This window comes from Camponotus floridanus, unplaced genomic scaffold (genome assembly GCF_003227725.1).
Source record: "Camponotus floridanus strain SB8 unplaced genomic scaffold, Cflo_v7.5 scaffold47, whole genome shotgun sequence".
NCBI lineage: Eukaryota > Metazoa > Arthropoda > Insecta > Hymenoptera > Formicidae > Camponotus > Camponotus floridanus.
Genome location: NW_020229625.1, coordinates 1,468,473 through 1,488,561, shown reverse-complemented (window position 1 = coordinate 1,488,561; position 20,089 = coordinate 1,468,473). Strand labels below are relative to the sequence as shown.

At 29.1% G+C, this 20,089-nt stretch overlaps 3 protein-coding genes across 6 annotated transcripts; 1 reads left to right on the top strand and 2 right to left on the bottom strand.

Moving 5' to 3' along the window:
- Positions 1-6,021: 6,021 nt before the first annotated feature.
- On the bottom strand, positions 6,022-11,494 carry LOC105248391 (probable phospholipid hydroperoxide glutathione peroxidase). The gene is made up of 2 exons (XM_011253149.3): positions 11,356-11,494; positions 6,022-7,498 (listed from the first exon to the last, which is right to left on the bottom strand). The coding sequence occupies exons 1-2, from the start codon at positions 11,360-11,362 to the stop codon at positions 6,900-6,902; spliced, it is 606 nt and encodes a 201-aa protein (XP_011251451.1). The 5' UTR covers positions 11,363-11,494; the 3' UTR covers positions 6,022-6,899.
- Positions 11,495-12,735: 1,241 nt separating this feature from the next.
- Positions 12,736-15,891, top strand: LOC105248395 (putative nuclease HARBI1). The gene is made up of 6 exons (XM_025412001.1): positions 12,736-13,504; positions 13,818-14,385; positions 14,569-14,713; positions 14,896-15,511; positions 15,593-15,681; positions 15,760-15,891. Exons 2-4 carry the CDS (start codon positions 13,822-13,824, stop codon positions 15,327-15,329), a joined length of 1,143 nt encoding a protein of 380 aa, XP_025267786.1. The 5' UTR covers positions 12,736-13,504; positions 13,818-13,821; the 3' UTR covers positions 15,330-15,511; positions 15,593-15,681; positions 15,760-15,891.
- Positions 15,892-15,983: 92 nt separating this feature from the next.
- On the bottom strand, positions 15,984-17,929 carry LOC105248393. Of its 4 annotated transcripts, none has more exons than XM_011253150.3 (3): positions 17,842-17,929; positions 16,296-16,523; positions 15,984-16,218 (listed from the first exon to the last, which is right to left on the bottom strand). In XM_011253150.3, exons 1-3 carry the CDS (start codon positions 17,884-17,886, stop codon positions 16,099-16,101), a joined length of 393 nt encoding a protein of 130 aa, XP_011251452.1. In that variant the 5' UTR covers positions 17,887-17,929; the 3' UTR covers positions 15,984-16,098. The 4 variants fall into 4 exon arrangements, 1 of the variants encoding a protein (XP_011251452.1); XR_003123297.1 differs by lacking the exon at positions 17,842-17,929 and adding an exon at positions 16,683-16,838 and having other exon boundaries at positions 15,986-16,218; XR_888970.3 differs by lacking the exon at positions 17,842-17,929 and adding an exon at positions 16,626-16,838 and having other exon boundaries at positions 15,987-16,218.
- Between the last annotated feature and the right edge of the window lie 2,160 nt (positions 17,930-20,089).

The window sequence follows — 20,089 nt, the reverse complement described above, 5'->3', positions numbered from 1 at the left end:
ATTTATATTAAAGCGTACATGAAACTAACCTTTGCTTTGGTTTTATACATGCTTAGATATGATATCAGTATCTGACTATGTCTGATTGTACAAAATGAGGTATCTAATATCATTTTTTATGATCAGAAATGATCAGAGATGGACATCATATCTAAGCATATACAAAAACGTATGCTCTGATAAAATCATATGTGATATTATATATAATCATCTGGGACTGTATATAATTTTATTTTTTTTATATAAATAGACATGGATCTTTTTTCCCGGGTCATTAAGCACAAAACAAAATGTTTCACCTATCTGTTGTTCATGAGTGCATTGAGGAAAAGATACATATACATTTCGATCAAAATTTCTCGTTTATATAGAATCGTATACAATTATGTATGATTATATTTGAACTATATTTGTTACTTATACATATTTATATATGACGCAAGACTTACATATAATTATATATTAAACTAACAGAAATTCATGTATAATTATACATAAAACATTGTGAACATTATATATAAGTATGCAAAATGCGCACTTATATATAATTATATGTAAGAGTTATTGCACTTATATATAAATATATATATAATGTCCTGTACTCTATTATTTATAAGTATACATATTTTTGCACAATTATATATTTATTAGTTTTATACAATTATATTCAATTCTGCATAAATATACATTTAAAAGAAAAATTTTTTACCGGGATCTGAAATTCCTCTATTGAAATTGTATCAGAAATTAGATCAAAGTAAAATTTTTAATTTTATCTATCGCCTTTTGCAAGCTTTATATAATTCTCATGACTAAAACTCAAATACGAGAAAAAAAGCACACAATAGCGTAAACAAACGAAGCGCGATTACTGATTTTACAGTGAAATTTTACTTCCACTGACTATAATTATTATAGACTATAATATGAAATATAAGATAAAGTAACAAAAAATAAAATTTATAAATATTAGGATAAATAATTAATAAAAATCATAATTTGTTTAGATAAAAATTGTTTAATGTATTTTATTTATTTTTTAAAAATAATTATATTAACAGGAGCTACCATAATTTTACAAAATACAATTATGTATAATAAATTTAGCTATCTTTAGTTTTAATTAAAAAATTAAAGGTTTTCTATTTTCTAATATAATAATTAACATATATTATAAATTATATGTAAAAAAATTTATCATCAAAGAAAATCTTCTTAGTATTAAAATTTTGTTAATTATAGAGATATTTAGAATTTATTAAAAATTTAAATCTTTTGTAAAAATTTTTAGAATGCTAAAAATAAAATACAGATTACAACAAATTTTCAATATATTTTCAAAATACTTGGTGAGAATTTTAAATAATACTTAGAAATTATATTTTTACTTTATGTTAAGAGAAATGTGTACATGTCTATCATACATCCATAATCGACGTTTAATAGACATCCACGATGGATTTACAAACGACATCTACCGTGGAGATAATATAGATTTCTATTAGAGATCCATTGAACATCCACTGTGAAAGTAGAGGTCGCACGGAGGTATGTAGGTTACATGGATCTCCAATGAATGTCATGTTCCGTGTGGGGCATATTCGTCGTCATTCCCATACAGCACAGAAGCTTGCATCAACACTGCTGCAATGTTACAATATTGCTCACTGCAGTGTAATCTTGCAGAAATAATGCAGAGACATTATTTTGTAATATTACTTTGGCAATATTGTAGCAACATTTTAATATAGCGAAAATGTATAACTTGTGTTTCTTTATTTGCCACTATGCAGCGACATTCAATTTAACTAACTCGTACTTGAATTTATCTAAGATGGATATAAAATCTACAAAGGATTAATGTAGTAATTATATTTCTTGTCAGTTTAATTTCTGATAAACTGACTTGATTTACTTAATATTCTAAATCCTAATGAAGGATCTAGATCATTAAACAAATAATTTGTTTAATAATTTGGATCCCTCATTGGGTTTCAGAATATTAAACAGATTTTTCTTAGTTGAATGGGTAAGTAGGAAATAATTCATTTATTGCACGTATTAAAATATTCTGATATCGAATGTATATAAAATAATTGTATGTATATTATTGAGATAAATATTTAAGAAACATCTAATAAAAAACACTAGTAGATGTTTTTTTAAAATCATTTTTTCTTATCTTTCTTAAACATTTTTTTATATTTTTAAAGTTTATTTATTAAATTTAAAACGGTGTCTGCATTTGTAGCAAAACGCGTTTTAATATTACAAATACGTTGCACCGTAACATTGCTACAACCTTATATTGCAATATTCCTAAAAGCGGACATTTTAACATTGCTGCAATCCCACAACAATGATGCAGCAACATTTTGCAGTAAATTTGCAACGTTGCAATGTGTATGCAATCTTTGTGTGCTGTATGGGATTGTTTGATTATATTTTTCAATTTGAAAAAATGTTATTAAAATCAGATGATTAATTTGTAAGGCATATGGAGAGAATGCTATACATCAACTGATATGAAAGATGATTTAGATGCTTCAAAAGTGAAAATTTTTTAACCTCGAAGACAAACCGCGTCTTTTGGATGACTCATGGAGATGAAAACAAAAGATTTAAAGGCGTTGTAAGAAGATTTAGTACAACATTTAGTATCAACATCAGTTACTAACGAGACATTACTCGATACAGTCGTTATAGTCTACAAATCGATTTAAGGCTAGACTCCTTTTGTAAAAATAACGCCTGACCTCATACCGCTGTAATCATCGTAAACACGTGATTGAAGAATTTTTTTAAATCAAAGAACCAACTTTTTTCAATACAATTCAACTTCTGCTTGAAAAACATTTATTTTAATTTTAAAAAAATATTGTAATCATTTTTTTAATACATATATTTTTCAGGAAAAAATCTGTATTATTTTCTTTACAATCTAATAATTTTTTTTAACCATAATTATTAGAACAGATCTCTAATAATCGTCATTTCAACCTTATTTCTCACTAAACATTTATTATTATATGATATTACTGTAACAATACTATAATAGAAAGTTATTGCAATATAATATTGCTGCATATAAGTTTCTTATAAAAATATGTATGAGAGGTCTCATTTAAAAAATTTCAAGTAATATTTTTAATACGATTTTGATCAACAAACCAATTAAAATTATGCAAATATTATTCTATAGGATGGCACCCAATGACGTATATAATTAGACCAAACATTTACAGAAGAAAGTGAAGTCAGAAATTGGCAGTTTAAGAAATTGGCAAAGTGATAACGTTGAATGGCATCTATGCTTTTCTTTTCTATCTTACAAGAAGCAAATGGCCTAAAATTATCAAAAGCTATATATATATATATATATATATATATATATATATATATAAAAGATGGTACATAAATAAAAGTGGAATCATATAAATATCAATTTGTCTTGAAAATTCTGTAATTGATATTAATATTATTTTATGCATTATACACATGATTATAGTACAAATATCGTTATATTTATTTTGCTTAATATTTTATATAAATGTATCTCTAGTAGCAATATTGGCTAACAATATATATTTAATATTTCTCATGTTGGTCCACTATTGCAAAGTAGACACGATTTCATTTTGAACCAATATTGAATTGTAATATTGGAATATATTATTTTCATCTTTAACCAAGATTGGCTAATTATACATATCCAAATATTTTTACATTGGATATAGATCAGTTTCTAATATTATATGACGGAATTCACCATCAAAAAAAATAACCGTGGTTAATTTATGGAGCTCTAGAGCTCCTCACAAAGCTAGAAGAGGTGCGGCTATAATAGTCCGCACTCTTTGACTGATAAGTTGTGACTCGTAGGACCTGTGCCGCGGCCTTATATTCTGCGTTAGATGGAGTCCCATTCTCGGGTTAGGTGTTTTTCTTTTCGCCACCTAGTGGCGACGCACGAAGTTCATATATAATGTGTGAACGTGCAATATTGGCATACATTTACATTTACTTCATAACCAATATTGGTATTATAATCGATGCAACCATATTAGCAACACATTTATAGATATTTAGTAGTCAATATTGATCATCATAGGCACTGCAATATTGGCAGAACACTTGCATTTTGTTAACAACCAATATTAGTTTTACATTGGGAAATATTGGCCAAAACATTTCCAATATAACCAATATTGAGCCAAGGTATACCAATATTTTGCCAATGTTTTATACTACTAGGGATCATATATCATATATCTTGCTGATTAATATTTATGGTTAATATTAATATATATATTTACTTCATATATAGTTTTTCTTAAATTTGCTTCCTAAAGAATTTTTTTCTTTTTAGCCATTTTTTTCTTCGCTATGGTCTTTGCAATATTTCTCTCTCTCTCTGTCTATATATATGTATGTGTGTGTGTGTGTGTGTGTGTGTGTGTGTGTGTGTGTGTGTGTGTGTGTGTGTGTATTAGATGTATAATTAAGTTCCTGCCGTTTTTATTACTTTTTTTATTTCAAAAATGCATTTCTTTAAATAAGAAAATGAATTTATATATTAATCAAAATATAATTCATTGTTTTCTATGACTTTTTCCCATCTTTTTTGCAAAAGTTGAATTCCGCGACCATAGAACGATTTGTTTTTTGAAGCAATCCATTGGTAGATGCATTTTTGGACTTTTTTGTAATTGGAGAAGTGTATATCGACACGTGTTGCATTGATAAAAAAGGTGATAATCTGATGGGGCCAAGTCTGAAGAATAGACGAGTGCGGGAGAACTTCGCATTCGAGCTCCAATAGTGTTTCTTTGATTCTTACACATGAGGTCGCGCATTATCATGCAAAAGAATCACTTTACGTTGATTACTGGCCTTTTTCGCATCAATTCATCATTCAATCGGCATAATTATTGTTGGTAGCGGTCAGCCGTGACTGTTTCAGAAATCAGTCGGCGAGCTTCAGCTGCAGTTTTATTTAAATCAAAGTAGTGAAGAAGTACATGTCTAAAAAAACATCTTATCACGTTTCTTTTTAAATCGATTCAAAAAATATTTCTTTCGCAAAAAATGAATCTTTGCTCACTTAATTTTATTGACAAATGCCTAACTTTACTACATTTGCAGCTGGAGCCATTTAATTATGAGTGGCGGGAACTTATTGTTAGTTATACTCTTAATATTACCCAGTAAGCAAAATGTTAGCAGTCTGCCAGCAGCATGCGAGCAGATTCAAACAGAATATTGCGGCAGATTGGCATCAACTGCGTCCGCATTAAGCTTGGGTTCTGCTAGCAGAATCTGTCAACATAAACTGACAGCAGATTGAAAGCAGAAATCGAGCAGGATCTGCGCATGCAATTTGATGTTAGATTGTCAGCAGAAACCGAGCAGAATCTGCGCATGCAACCTGATGGCAAATTGACAGCAGAAACTGCACAAGATTTGCGCTTATTTTTATTAATATTATATAAATGCAACACAATTGATTATTGACAGGTGCTAAATAACAATATTATTGGCAAGTTAATTAGAATTTTCTTAGAATGACATATATGTAATATGTTATATCATAGATATATCTCATATAGCGAAGGACTAATTCAATTTAATTAAATTAATAATAAAGTAAATGATAAAAGTAAATGTAACTTGTAAAACTTGAGATGAGTTGACTTGAGACTAATTTATTATATTTAGAATTAAATTCTTGCTTTATGCCTCAAATAGGCAGTACATGAATAATTTTTCATTTATCATATTGATTTTAATCAGTTTAATATTCTGACTCTCATTTGCTTGTATCAGATATCAGAAATTAAAGTGATAGAAATAATTACTACATTTTTAGTCTTTTATTCATATTCGCGACTTTATATATATTTCTGACAGAAATTCAATTACGAGAAAGTACAGCTCGCGTAGCGGTAAGTGAAGGAATTATCGAATCATGCAAACCCTGTTCCGTTTCTGCCATCAATCTGCTATCAGAGATTGTATGCGCAGATCCTGCTCGATTTTTGCCGACAATCTGTTGTCAAATTGCATCGCACAGATCCTGTTCAATTTCTGCCACCAATCTGCCACTAAGTTATGCCGGCAGAATCTGTTCGATTTTTGCTGCCAATCTGGTAACTGATTATGTTAACAAGCTTTGTTATATTTCTGTTGGCATTCTGCCGACATCACATGATATATCAGAACTTGCATCGATTCTGTAATCTTTCTGTCGACAACAATTTGTAACAGATTCCCTGACAAGATCTGCTTTAGCAGACTTGGCTATTGGAGTATATATATATATATATATATATATATATATATATATATATATTACGTCCTCATATATACTGTTTAAAACTAAATGTTTGCGTCCAGATGGCATATCACGCCATATTGCTTTTAATAACTTGACAATCTATAGAAAGAGAAAGCATAAAGGCCATTCAACGTTCTCTCTCTGTCTTAAACTGTCAATATCCAACTTCACTCCCTTACCTACAAATTATATGAATGCTTGGTCTAGTTATATACATCATTGAGTGGCACCCAATGGACCTACGTCGTCAATTGGCCAATTCAAAATAAAATTCTTTGATTGGTTAGTCGTTGCTGATTATCTTAGGTATAAGTCGATAATTAGCTAAAATCAATCGCAACATGGTCAAACTGGACGCTCTTTATTCTATGTACCATATTCTCAAAGCTATACAATTTTGTATGAATAATTTTCTTTCAATTTTTTCAGAATTACTTAATTTATTTTAATGATTTTAATGAGACACCCTGAGTATGTTTATATACCTTAAATGCTTACACACGCATACATACAAACCATATACTAAGGAGTAAGAGAGAGAGAACGTTATGTGTATAAAAACTTAAAAATACTTTTTCAGAGTTTCTTCCATTTCCAATGGTTCAGTGGATGGAGAGAATCTTTCCACCACTTTGCCTTTTTTATCTATGATAAATTTGGTAAAATTCCATTTAATATCATTAGTAATAAATCCACTTTTTTGTATTTTTAGCCACTTCCACAATGGATGGGCATTATCTCCATTTACATCAACTTTATCGAATATGTCAAAAGTTACATTATATTGTTTTATAAAGTTAAGAATTTCTTCAGAAGTACCGGGTTCCTGGCCACCAAATTGATTAGAAGGAAAGGCAAGAATTCGTAAGCCTTCCTTCTCGCTGTATTTATTATATAGCTTCTGAAGCTGTTTATAATTAATATCTGTTAAGCCACAATTGCTAGCAACATTAACAATAATGAGTACATGATTACGATATTTTTCCAACGAGATGTTCTTGCCCGTGATATCATTTGCATGAAAGTCATACACCGAGGTAGCTAATTGCCAATTGATATCTTGATCAAAATCTGATGGCGTCGAACATTGTGCATTTTCATCTCCGCATTCTTGTGCAATGGTTCTTGAAATAGTCAAAAATAGGAATATCGATGCAATTCCTGTAAAATATTACAATATTAATATCTTCAAAACACATTAATAAAAGACCCCGCACATCTTATGAAAAGTGACCTCTTCAAATTCGTTAAAATTGAAACAATCTAGTCACCTTTAAATGATACGTTTAATTGAAATAATTTAGTTTAGATGATTAGTTTAGTTTAAATGATGCTGATCAAAAATTTTCTCAGACAAAAGTTCCAAAATCAAAAGTATAAAAGATATAATGTAAAAAACGATGTAAAGAGAGTTTCAAGTCATTAAATACTATAGAAGTGGCATACATTATATTTTTTCAAACATATATATTAATTACTCTGTGTATTCAAAAACAGGTGTTTCTTAAACTTCAATACCATTCACTTCAAATCATCATATCATCATATCTTTCATACTTTTGACTCTTGCCCGAGGAAACTTTTAAGCAGCACTATCTAAACTACAACATATCAATTTCAGTCAATTTCAAATCACTTTTTCATAAAATGTATGGGGTCTTTTAAAATCTACTTATTTTTTTAACCACATTTTTATTGTACATATATTATTATAAAAAAAGAGCACAGAACATTTTCGTTATGTTGCAGCAATATTAAAATCATGCAAATTATAGGAGAACATACTGTAATATCTCTAATTAAATATTCTAAAAACATTACAAAAAACATTATTCAGAATCGCTAATTCATTCGCTTATGTGACGCGCGTGTTATTTATTTTCTATTTACTTTTTTCATGAGAATTATATAAAGAGCAATTAGCAAAAAATTAAAAATAAATATGTAATTATTCCTATCAGCTTAATTTTTAATACAATTCCAACACAGAAATTTGATATGAAAATTGAACTGATTCTTCAGAAATTAGACAGATTCCAAAAAGTTATAAATTATTTGTTTATTTCAGGTATAAAATAGATTATGATTTTCATATAAATAAAATTTTGAATATTATGAATTAAATTATTTTATTTTTTATTTAATTTTATTAAATATTTTTAACATATATATACATATATATATATTTCTATTTACAAATATATGAATAAAATCACTAAGAATCATTAAGAATCAGTGAGTATTTCATTAATTTCTTTTGCATAGAAACGTATATTTTTTTGTTTCTTTTATCTGATTTCTCACGCATTATAGTCAGTGGAAATAAAATTTTATTGTAGTCAGTAATTGCTAATTCGTTCGTTTAAATAAACGAATAAACGAAAATGGTCCGTTCATGATCTATTTAAGGTGTAAAATAAATCATCATCTATTTAAGATGCATTCAATATATGCATGTAAATATAAATAAAATTTTTAATTTTGCACGAAGTAGATAAATTATGATCTAATATTAAAATATTAAAATAGTCAATATTACTGATTAAAATAGTCAATATTACTAATTATTTCAGTAAAATATTATTGATTATTTACAACGCTATACCCATACAGTACAGAACCCAGACAACACACATGTCCAAAAGACATCTAAAAGACGACTTAAAGACGTCTTAAAGTCCTCTGGACGTCTTTAAGACATTTTTTGGCCTTTTTGTGCTATTTGGGAAACTTGCATCAACATTACACATAGCAGTGTAATGCTGCAGAAATATTGCAGAGACATTTTGTAATATTACTTTGGCAATATTGCAGCAACATTTTAATATGGCGAAAATGTATAACATGTGTTCTTTACTTGCCGCTATATGGCGACACCAAGCTTAACTAACTCATATTCGAATTTTCATCTAAAGTGGATATAAGACCTACAGAGCACTAATGTAATAATTATATTTCTTGTCTTGCGTCAGTTAAATTTATGATAAACTTGATTTATTTAATATTCTAAATCCTAATAAAGGATCTAGATTATTAAACAAATAACTCGTTGGGATTCAGAATATTAAACAGATTTTTCTTCATTGAATATATATATTTTTTTATTATCTTATAGAACATTTTATTTTATATTTTATTTTTGTTTTTCTGTACATTATTTCTATGTATTTTTCACATACACATATATGTAAATGGATCTTAATAAGTTTTAAATAAAAATATGTAATTAATTCTAACTAATATTTGTTCTTTTATATCATTGTAAGAGTATATAGAAATATAAATGAAAAAACTTGATATAAATAAAAGTTTGCAATGATTTTATTCAAGATAACATATTACAAAGTCATAAATTTTATTATATCTAAATATATATATTTAGATATATATATAATATATAATATATATTTAAATATATATATTTAGATATAATAAAATCTAAATATACATGTTTAAATATGACAATATATTATCTTGAATACAATCATTACAAATTTTTATTTATATCAAAATTTTTTATTTTATGTTTTTCATAAACTTCCAAAATTCATGTATCAAGAATTATTTCGAAAAAATGTTTTATATGCAATATTGCTACATGATTGCAGCAACATTGCATTTTTTCAAATATATTATAGTGCAATATTGCTGCGATACTTCGTTGTAATATTACAAAAAGTGGACATCTTAATGTTGCCGCAACTTTACAGCAAAGTTTCGCAATCGATTTGCAATATTGCAATGTTTCAATGAAATTATCTGCAATATTCTGCAATATATTTACAACCTTTCAGCTATATGAGTAATAACTTATAGCTGCTATATTCCGTGAATCTATTTATTGTTTTCAGTGATAATACTGATTCACTTTTAGAGAGTGTGTATGAATGCATTATTTTATTAATTCCATGAAAAAACAAACGTTTAACAAATACAAGAAAAAAAACGTAATATTTTAAATAATTTAAACGTTTTTTTTTGTCAGAAAAGAAAGATATTTCTTAACGTTTTTCAAGTGGCCAATCAGAAACATTTTCAAGAATTATGTAATTTTTATATTTATATATTTTTAAAATTTTTATATTTATATATTTTTTAAATATTTATATTTATATTTTTATATCTTATATTTAAATTGGAAAAATTTCGAAAAATTAAGAAATTATTTTGTCTTATAACTCGAAAAATACTTAATGAAAAATAACTTAATTATAATGTTTTTGAAAGCTTTTAAAAGAAGATATACAAGAATATATATAATAAAAATAGGAAGTTTTCCACTTAAATAATTAAAGATCGGTCATTGTCCTGATCGACACCATTCAAAGTCAAACTGATAAGATTAATAAACAGATCATTTTAAACCCTACTAATCCGAAATAATTTTCTGTAAGACTTATATTTTTCAAAATTTTTCCAGAGTTTTCATACTTTTTCTTCATCCAGTATATGTGTGTGTGTGTGTGTGTGTGTTATATTTAATACTATATATATATTTTTTTATTTATTTATTTTATATTTTATGTTTTATATATATGTATATATATTTTTATTTATATATTTAAATATTTATATATTTTTCAATAAAACAAGGCAAAAAGCATTTAAAAAATATAACAAATCATTTATAAAAAATATATAACAGATTATAATAAAACAAAAAAAATATATAACAGATTATAATAAAAAATATAGAGAAATTATTATGACTTCTAACAGTTTACACTTATAAAATGAAGTTTTTCTTAAATATATTTACTATAAATATTATTGCAATATTTGATATGGAAGATTTACATTACGCTTGTACTTAGGTTTCTATTGTGTCGAGTAATGTTATACTATGTCACTATTAAAACACACTATGTTGGAGAATATTACACACGCTGCGTCATTTGTGTAACTTGCTAGAAAATACTCATAATTGAAATGATTTATGCTGTGTGGATAGAAAATAATTATAGAATATTCATAAAAAAGATTAGTATTAATTGGTTCGAATTTTTTTGTATACTTACGCAACATTTCGTAAACTGCAATATCGTAAACCGCTTTACCGTAAAACTTTCAAAATTGATGACCGAATCTTACTCTTTATTGTTATAGCGAACAAAGAAGTAATGTGCTACTATCCTGAAAAAATACATATATCCACAGGCTTTTATATATCATACTAAACTGCTAACATAGGCCGCATTCAGCGGCCTCAGACCCAGTTCCACAATGCAGTTAATCCGAGTTTAAGTAGTGAATGGACCAATCAGGACCCAGTTTAACGTATTAAACTTCGATTAACTCGAGTTTCAACTGGTTGAAATCCTAGTTACTTCTGCTTACGGCCAACTTTATCATCATTTCTATCGTCTTCTAGGATACATAAAACTAAAGCAATATTCTGATTGGTTCTTCAGCTTACGTTTACATTTTACGTTTATGGTTATGGCAATTAATGTGCGAAAACCTTAAAGGCCGCAGCACACACTTTTGCATAAGCGCATAACCATAAGCATAAGGAAATTGATTGGTCCCCAAGTATATGCATAAGAAAATGAACCAATCAATTTTCTTATGCTTATGATTATGCGCTTATGCAAAAGTGTGTGCTGCGGCCTTAAGGCCGGGTATGTAATTTAAGCCTTAAGAGATTAACCAATCACAGTCAAGTATGAAGAGAATACTGGGCTGTGATTGGTCAATTTCTTAAGATTTAGGGCTTAAATTATCTATTGTATCGGGACTAAAAAAGCAGTTAGGTATTCTCGTCCGCCATTTTTCTTCCAACTATATGTGAAGGTTAGGTATGTTTCGTATACGTCAAACGTCAATAATCTTTACAGTCTCGAAGTTATAAACACATTGTGTCTTCGTTTCATCGTCGCATAAAGTTCTAATGGTGTTTTCAAAATGCAATATATAATTTAATTTACAAAATGTAATTTACAAATAGCCAAAACTTAACTTAAAAATACAAATATGTGAAAATATGACAAAACTGCAACATAAAGACAATTTTTGCAATGAGTATTATTTAATAACATGCCTTTAATCCTTGAAATTATTCCCAATATGTGTTACTTCAGAAACGTGCAATGAAACGGAGACACGATATGTTGATTTACGAAAAATATGACACTTTCTACTTGCGCGTTTAAGAACACATGTCTAATTAATTAAGAATCAATTAACACTTATTTTCAGTTCAACAGAATCGATATTTAAAATTAATTTTTAGATTAATCGCGAGATCAAAAGGTGTATGTATGTACAATCAATGCGTATTGACATGTATGAAAACATACCTAACCTTTCATGCAGTTGGAAGAAAAATAGCGGACGAGAAAACTCACATTTATAAAGCTTTAGTAATTATATTTTTTGTCTTGTGTCAGTTTAATTTCTGATAAACTGACTTGGTTTTTTCTTAATATTCTGAATCCTAATAAGGGATCTAGATTATTGAACAAATAATTTGTTATTCCTGACTGCTGCCAATCTACGGTTGGCAAAAAACGGAGGAAGTATGCGTTTCACCGAGCTCGGATCGGCTCTTACGGCTTTTCTCGATAACAATAACATAGTTCAGTATCATCTTTTGCATATCAGTTTTTTATTAACCAAGGATAGTTTAGAACATATAATTATCATTCTTTATTCTATTAATAAAAAGTGGAAAAACAATATTATTTCGTCTATACTTGGACGGAGCTTTCATGCGCGGGGTGAAGATTTTAGAGGAGGAGCTTTGAGTATATAGACATGGAGGAGGAATTGCTTGGTTTCCTATAGACCGAATATGTGTTCAAAGTCTGTGCGAGAGAGAAAGGTATAGAGTGATATTCGTCCTCTCTGCGCATGCATCAACATCGCAACCTGTACTACAGTTTTGACGGGTGGCACCCGATTGACCACGTCGCCAATTGGCCAATTCAAAATAGGACTCTCTCGTTAATCGTTGCTGCAATTTTAACGAAAGTTGTATTCTATAATTCAAATCAAAATGATAATGTCGTTAAAATTGTCGGTAAGAAACCAAATTCTGTCGTTATGCTATCGAGGAGTCTCAGACCTCACGCCTTAGCTTTATCGACTCTCTTTGACGCGTATATGTCAATGTGTATATTGTTCTTAACCTCACTAAGAAAGTGCGACAAAAATTAAAAATATAAGGTAAGAAATAAAAATTATGACTGTTATTATTATTTAATACATATCATTGTCTCAAATTTTTTTAAGAAAAAAAATATTTATAATGTTTGTTATATAAATTATATATATGTAAGTATCAATACTAACAAGAAATGCAATATAAACATTGATAGTAATTGTATAAATAGTAACAAAATAAATATATTTTTAGCATATATAAAAATATATGCTAAAAATATATTTATTTTGTTACTATTTATACAATTACTATCTATATTTATATTGCAAATCTATAAAAATAGATTTATTATTTTCATTGCATTTATAATTTTAGGAATATGGCTGAAGGATATTTAGCATGGAATTTACTTCTTTTGGAAGAAAGAGTCAGAATTATGGAAAGAAAGATTGAAAGAAGATTGCTTCGTGATGCACAAAATCCTTTTGAACTTCCTAATAGAGAATTTTTGGCAGCTTACAGACTTAATAAAGAATTACTTATGGATCTAACAGATATGTTAAGACCACATTTACAACCACTACGTAGAAATGGTTTAGCTCCAGAAATTGCAGTATTAGTAGCAGTTGAATTCTTCGCTAATGGAAGTTACCAAAGACCAGCAGGAAATCAATGTGAGTTTGCTTTAAGTCAACCATCCACCAGTCGTTGTATACGAAAAGTAACATGGTTAATAAATAGATATTTATTACGACAATGGATAAAATTTCCAATGACACAACAAGAGAGAACTGCTGCACGAAACAAATTTGCAAATGCTCGTCAACCATTTCCTGGTGCCATTGGTGCTATAGACTGCACTTATATTAATCTTCTCGCACCACGTTTACATGAAGAGGCATATGTAAACCATCATGGAAATCATTCATTAAATGTACAAGCAGTAAGTACAATCTTGTTCTACATAATTATAATTTATACATTATTATATTTATGTACTTAATAATTCTTAAAACGTATAAATAACAGTTTTTATTTCTGTGTTGCAATGTTAATAATAATCTTTATCGTTAATAATAAGAACAATATGATAATAGAATATATGTATATAATTACATTTTTACAGATAGTCGATCCAGACTTAAAAATATTAAATATTAATGCACGTTATCCGGGTGCACGACATGATGCATTTATATGGAATGCTTCTCCCATTAGACATATAATGGAACATTTTTATAACAATGGTGAAAGAAGAACTTATGTGATTGGTATGATTTATAATTTTGTTTGTAATAGGTATTTTAAAAAGAAAAAAATATATATATTTATTTTTAATTTATTTTTTAGTGTGTTTTTATTATATTTTTTATTGCTTTTAAAACTAATTTTTAAGATATATATTTTTATTTTTTAGTCTTATTTGATATATTATTTGAATTTATATACATAGGAGATGATGGATATCCTTTGGAACCCTGGTTGATGACACCATTACCTCACTATCCTCCATGGAGTCAACAATTTCAATACAACGAAAGACTGTGTAAAGCACGAAATGTTGTTGAAAGATTTTTTGGAGTATTGAAAGGAACATGGAGATATCTATCATATCAACGTGTGTTAATGCATGCACCTGAAATTGCCGGACAAATTGTAAATGCGTGCGCAGTGTTGCATAATATGCGACAACATTATCGACTACCAATGGAAGAAAATAATGAGATTCTATGTGCAGCTGAGAACGTATATGTTGAAGATGCAGAAGCAAGAGAAGAAGTAATGAATCACAGAGGACCCAGAGCTGTTGCGCAACGTATACAGAATCAAATAATACAAGAGTGGTTTCCTAATTATCGTTCTGCATTGGATAACGAAAATAACTGAAAAATACTGAAAATATTAATTTGTATTATCGCATAATTGTATAAAAATTAAATTAGTTTATCAATTAAGAAACATACCTTCTACTTCGCAATCAACAAACATTTTAGAATCAGACATTCTTTCTAATACATAATCCAATGGACAAGACATATCCTCCAGCACACAATCGATCCGTACAAGACGTAATTATAATACAAAATTAATATCTGTCTTATATATAAAATCTGCATTTAATATAATACTATTATTTTTGAAATTTACAGGTACATCTTCCACACATTTAGAAGTGCAGTTACATGAAGCTCGACAATCATTTAAAAAGATTGCAGATAAACATGCAGAAGCAATGCGAGTTGGTATTCTTATTAATAATTACATGAAACATTTTTTTTTAAACAGTTTTTATTTTAATAATATACTTTTTTTATAGATGTTAGCTGAAGCAATGAAACTTCAAACATTATAGAGCAAACGCTTTTCATTTACATACATTACGCCTTAAGTCGTAGAATATAAAATAATGGAAAAAATAAATTTATAAAACTAATATCAAGCAACAAAACATATGTATTTTTTGTTTCTCCTTTTCTATAATTTTCCAGTTTTAATGTATATATTACGTATTAAAAATAATTTACATTTTATAATAACAAAACATAAAACATTCTCTTTCATAACTCAAACATAACTCTTCTCAAACATAACTCTTTGAAAGACATCTTTGGATTCTGGAAATACTACATACTAATTAAATGCAATACTTAATCTGTTAATATTCATTATCAATAATATTTCTGTCACAACTAGTTTCTTTATTTATGAATTTATCAATAACTTGGCCTAATTGAACGAGAGCTTCTGCTTGAAGTTTCATTGCTTCAGCTAACATCTATAAAAAAAGTATATTATTAAAATAAAAACTGTTTAAAAAAATTGTTTCATGTAATTATTAATAAGAATACCAACTCGCATTGCTTCTGCATGTTTATCTGCAATCTTTTCAAATGATTGTCGAGCTTCATGTAACTGCACTCCTAAACGTGTGGAAGATGTACCTGTAAATTTCCTTGTAAGGTGTTCTTGCCCTCCAATGTATAAAATTTTCCTGATGCCACATGTGGATGTTGCTCCAAGTACGTGACAAGCGCTTCTATTTGTCGAGATGTAGCTCTTGCCTGTCTTTTTGTCATATTTCTGTAAATAATATTTTTATTTAATCAAAATATGTATTATACTTACAGTTTAGTTCGTTTTTCTTTTAGTCAACAAATGAAACTTGTGCGTTCCTAAACTCACTATAAAAATACTGAGCTTTGATTGGCTGAATAGAACAATATTAGAGTTACTTCGAACCGAGTTTTATCGTTTTGATAACGATGTCGCTATCCTATTTTGTATCGATGCCATGTCGTTAGAAAGACTTATAGAATATCCTTATCGTTATAATGTCGTTAGCGCAAGCGATGATTTTCGGTATATAACGATAACGATAAAAGATACAGAATAGATCTCCTGAACCTGCATCGATTCTGTAATCTTTCTGTCGACAACAATTTCTAACAGATTCCCTGACAAGATCTGCTTTAGCAGACTTGGCTATTGGGGATTATTACAATTTATATAAATTTACGTTTATTCCATGAGGCCAAATCCGCTATTCATGCGGATTTTCGTGTGGATTTCTTACACAAAAAATATATTAGACGTAAGTTTACAAAATAATCCATTTTAATCATCAATAAAAATTGTCTTATATATTAAATTGTATATATTAAAATTTATTTATTCCTTTATCATTCTAATATAATAATCCGTTTACCACCCTACTAAACCAATAATGCACTTTATATACAAATATATTTATATTCTAATACAGTGCTGGGATTTACTTGCAACTTTCGGCCGAATTTCTTAGCTTACGCCTACTGTTTCCCTCTTACCTCTCGCGTCGCTCGTAACTAAGAAGCGTTCAGGAACGTGTGCGTCACAAATGTAATGTGGCAATCTATCTATCTAAATTCTCTTATTGTAATTACGTTTCAAAACACAAATATTTTAAATTGTTACAGAACATATACGTAATTAATAATAGAATACTTATTTTTATTATTAATAAACAATAAAGAGAACTTAGATAGATTGCCACATAACATTTGTGACGCGCACGTTCCTGAGCGTTCCTTAGTTACGAGCGTTCGGTGGCGCGGTCGCTAAGGAGCGAGCAGTAAGAGGGGAACAGTAGGCGTAAGCTAAGAAATCTGGCCGAAAGTTGCAAGTAAATCCCAGCACTGTTCTAATATAATGCCATTTATAATGCTTTGGCATCTGTTACTCATTTCAGCTGAGATAAACATTATTTGGATTCCGTAAATATGCGCGTATTTTTCTACAATAAACGTTACGTTTACTGTAGAAAATGAACGCATATGCACTTTACGGAATGCAATCAGCCATTGTAACTTATAGCATTCATAATGTATTTGACGCAAAGAGGACGAGTATTATTCTATACCTTTCTCTCTCGCACAGATTTTGTACACACTTTCGGTGCTGGCATTCCTCTTCCATGTCTATATACTCAAAGGGGAGGAGGGAGCCGCCATATTGTCTGGCGACATTAGTGCTGCTTCATAGTGACAGAATAATGAATTAATAATAAAATAACAGTGTCATCAAGTGTTGTCAAATTATTTTATTGTGTGAAATTTTATTAATTTTATTAATTTATTGTATGAAAATATAAAAAATACCGCTTTGTGTTGCAATCGGCTGTTACAACAAAAGTTACCGCAAAGCTGCGTAGTGCAAAAAAATGTGGAGCAAGATGTTGAAATCACATACCACCAGTAAGGCTCAGTTCCATAATCTAGTTAATCCGAGTTTAAGTAGTGAATGGACCAATCAGGACCCCATTTAACATATTAAACTCGGATTAACTCGAGTTGTGGAACCGGGCCTAAGTATTGTATTCAAAACCTAACTACAAACTAAAATTTACTTTTATTTTATATTAATAATGAAATAAGGTTCAATGTAAAAGTTTTTACTGTTTAAATAAATTTTCGTTAAATATTGTTAAATTCTAATACGTGAGGTTATTATAATCTTATAATTATTATATTGATTTGTCTTACTAGATTTCCAAAAGATGAAGGAAGAAAATTAACTTGGATAAAAAATATGAGTACCTACTATGAATACTTACTATGAATATTACTATGAATACTATGATTACTTAATATGAATACTTACCGAAATCTTCACATTTATGCTCATTGCAGTTTTGAAAGTAGCTTTGATCGTAGCTCCCTAATGCGAACAAGGTTAAAAGAAAATGCCATTCCAATCGTAACAATGACGTATATAACTAGAACAAGCTTTCATATAGTTTATAGGTGAGGAGGGTGAAGCCGGATATTGACAGTTTAAAACAGAGAGAGAACGTTGAATGGCCTCTATGCTTTTTCTTTCTGTTCTATAAACTGTCAAAAGCAATATGGCGTGATATGACACAAACGCAAACTGGAGTATATGAGTAAAAATATATACACGTAAAAATATATACACCCAGTAAGCAAAATGTTAGCAGTCTGCCAGCAGCATGCGAGCAGATTCAAACAGAAGATTGTGGCAGATTGGCATCAACTGCGTCCGCATTAAGCTTAGGTTCTGCTAGCAGAATCTGTCAGCATAAACCGACAGCAGATTGATAGTAGAAATCGAGCAGGATCATAGACTTACTATCCCGCCGACGCAGGAGCGACCACCGCCAGCATTAAGTCTCGCGTCGTGCGAGCCCAGCGCGTCGCCAAAGACGTTTCTCGCCAGCGGCAGATCGCCGCACGCGTTGAATCATCCTGTCGGTCGACGTGAACAACCCTATCGCATTTCCGGAGCGAGTGCTCCGATTTATACGATCGATATCGAATCGGTCGAAAGACATGTCTTTACGTAACGATTTTTTCTGTGCGTTGACTGAAGTTTAAGTTTACGTACGGAATTAAATTTACCATTGATACTTAACATAACGTAATGCGATACGGAACACCTTGTGCGGAGGCTCTTAGTGGTAGCTCCGTAAAGTTAGCTGGACCACTTTAACTTTTTTATAATTTAACTTATCTAATCGTTTAGTGATCGTTTGGTGATGATTGGTAGTTTAATTAAAACGTTTGGTTAATCGTTTTTTTTTAATTAAAAAATTAAAATGTTACTGTAAAATTAACTGGACATTTTTTATTTTTAGTCTAAATCGATTAAATCAGGGCTTTTTCGATGCAGAATCGTTTGACGGTGATTGGTAGTCTAATTAAAACGTTTGGTGATTAATCGTTTTTTTTTCAATTAAAAAATTAAAATGATGTTGTAAAGTTAACCGGACATTTCTTTAATTTAATTAGACTACCAATCATCACTAAGCGATTCTGCATCGAAAAAGCTCTGATTTAATCGATTTAGATTAAAAATAAAGAAATCCGGTTAACTTTATAGCAACATTTTTTAAATTTGTAATTAAAAAAAACGATTAACCACTAAACGTTTTAATTACGTGACGCACTTTCTATTCCGCATGCTCTATTCCGTACCGTGTGATTTCACCCTTAATTGAGAGGAAGTCCGCTGAAAAGAATAGTTTCTTATGGTTGGGCACCATTTGCAATTATTATCCAGGTAGCAAGCACACGTCATTTTGACGTTTCAAATTGGTCATTCACTGACTATTCTTGACGTCATGAATTGACGTTTTTGTGACGTAAAAG

Coding starts and splice junctions, on each gene's coding strand:
- LOC105248395 (XM_025412001.1), top strand. CDS start 13,822: ATGGCTGAAGGATATTTAGCATGGAATTTACTTCTTTTGGAAGAAAGA. Junction 14,386..14,568: donor ATTCATTAAATGTACAAGCA/GTAAGTACAATC, acceptor ACATTTTTACAG/ATAGTCGATCCAGACTTAAA. Junction 14,714..14,895: donor AAGAAGAACTTATGTGATTG/GTATGATTTATA, acceptor TTATATACATAG/GAGATGATGGATATCCTTTG.
- LOC105248393 (XM_011253150.3), bottom strand. CDS start 17,886: ATGCCAGCACCGAAAGTGTGTACAAAATCTGTGCGAGAGAGAAAG. Junction 16,524..17,841: donor AATCTGTGCGAGAGAGAAAG/GTATAGAATAAT, acceptor TATTATTTACAG/AAATATGACAAAAAGACAGG. Junction 16,219..16,295: donor AACATGCAGAAGCAATGCGA/GTTGGTATTCTT, acceptor CTTTTTTTATAG/ATGTTAGCTGAAGCAATGAA.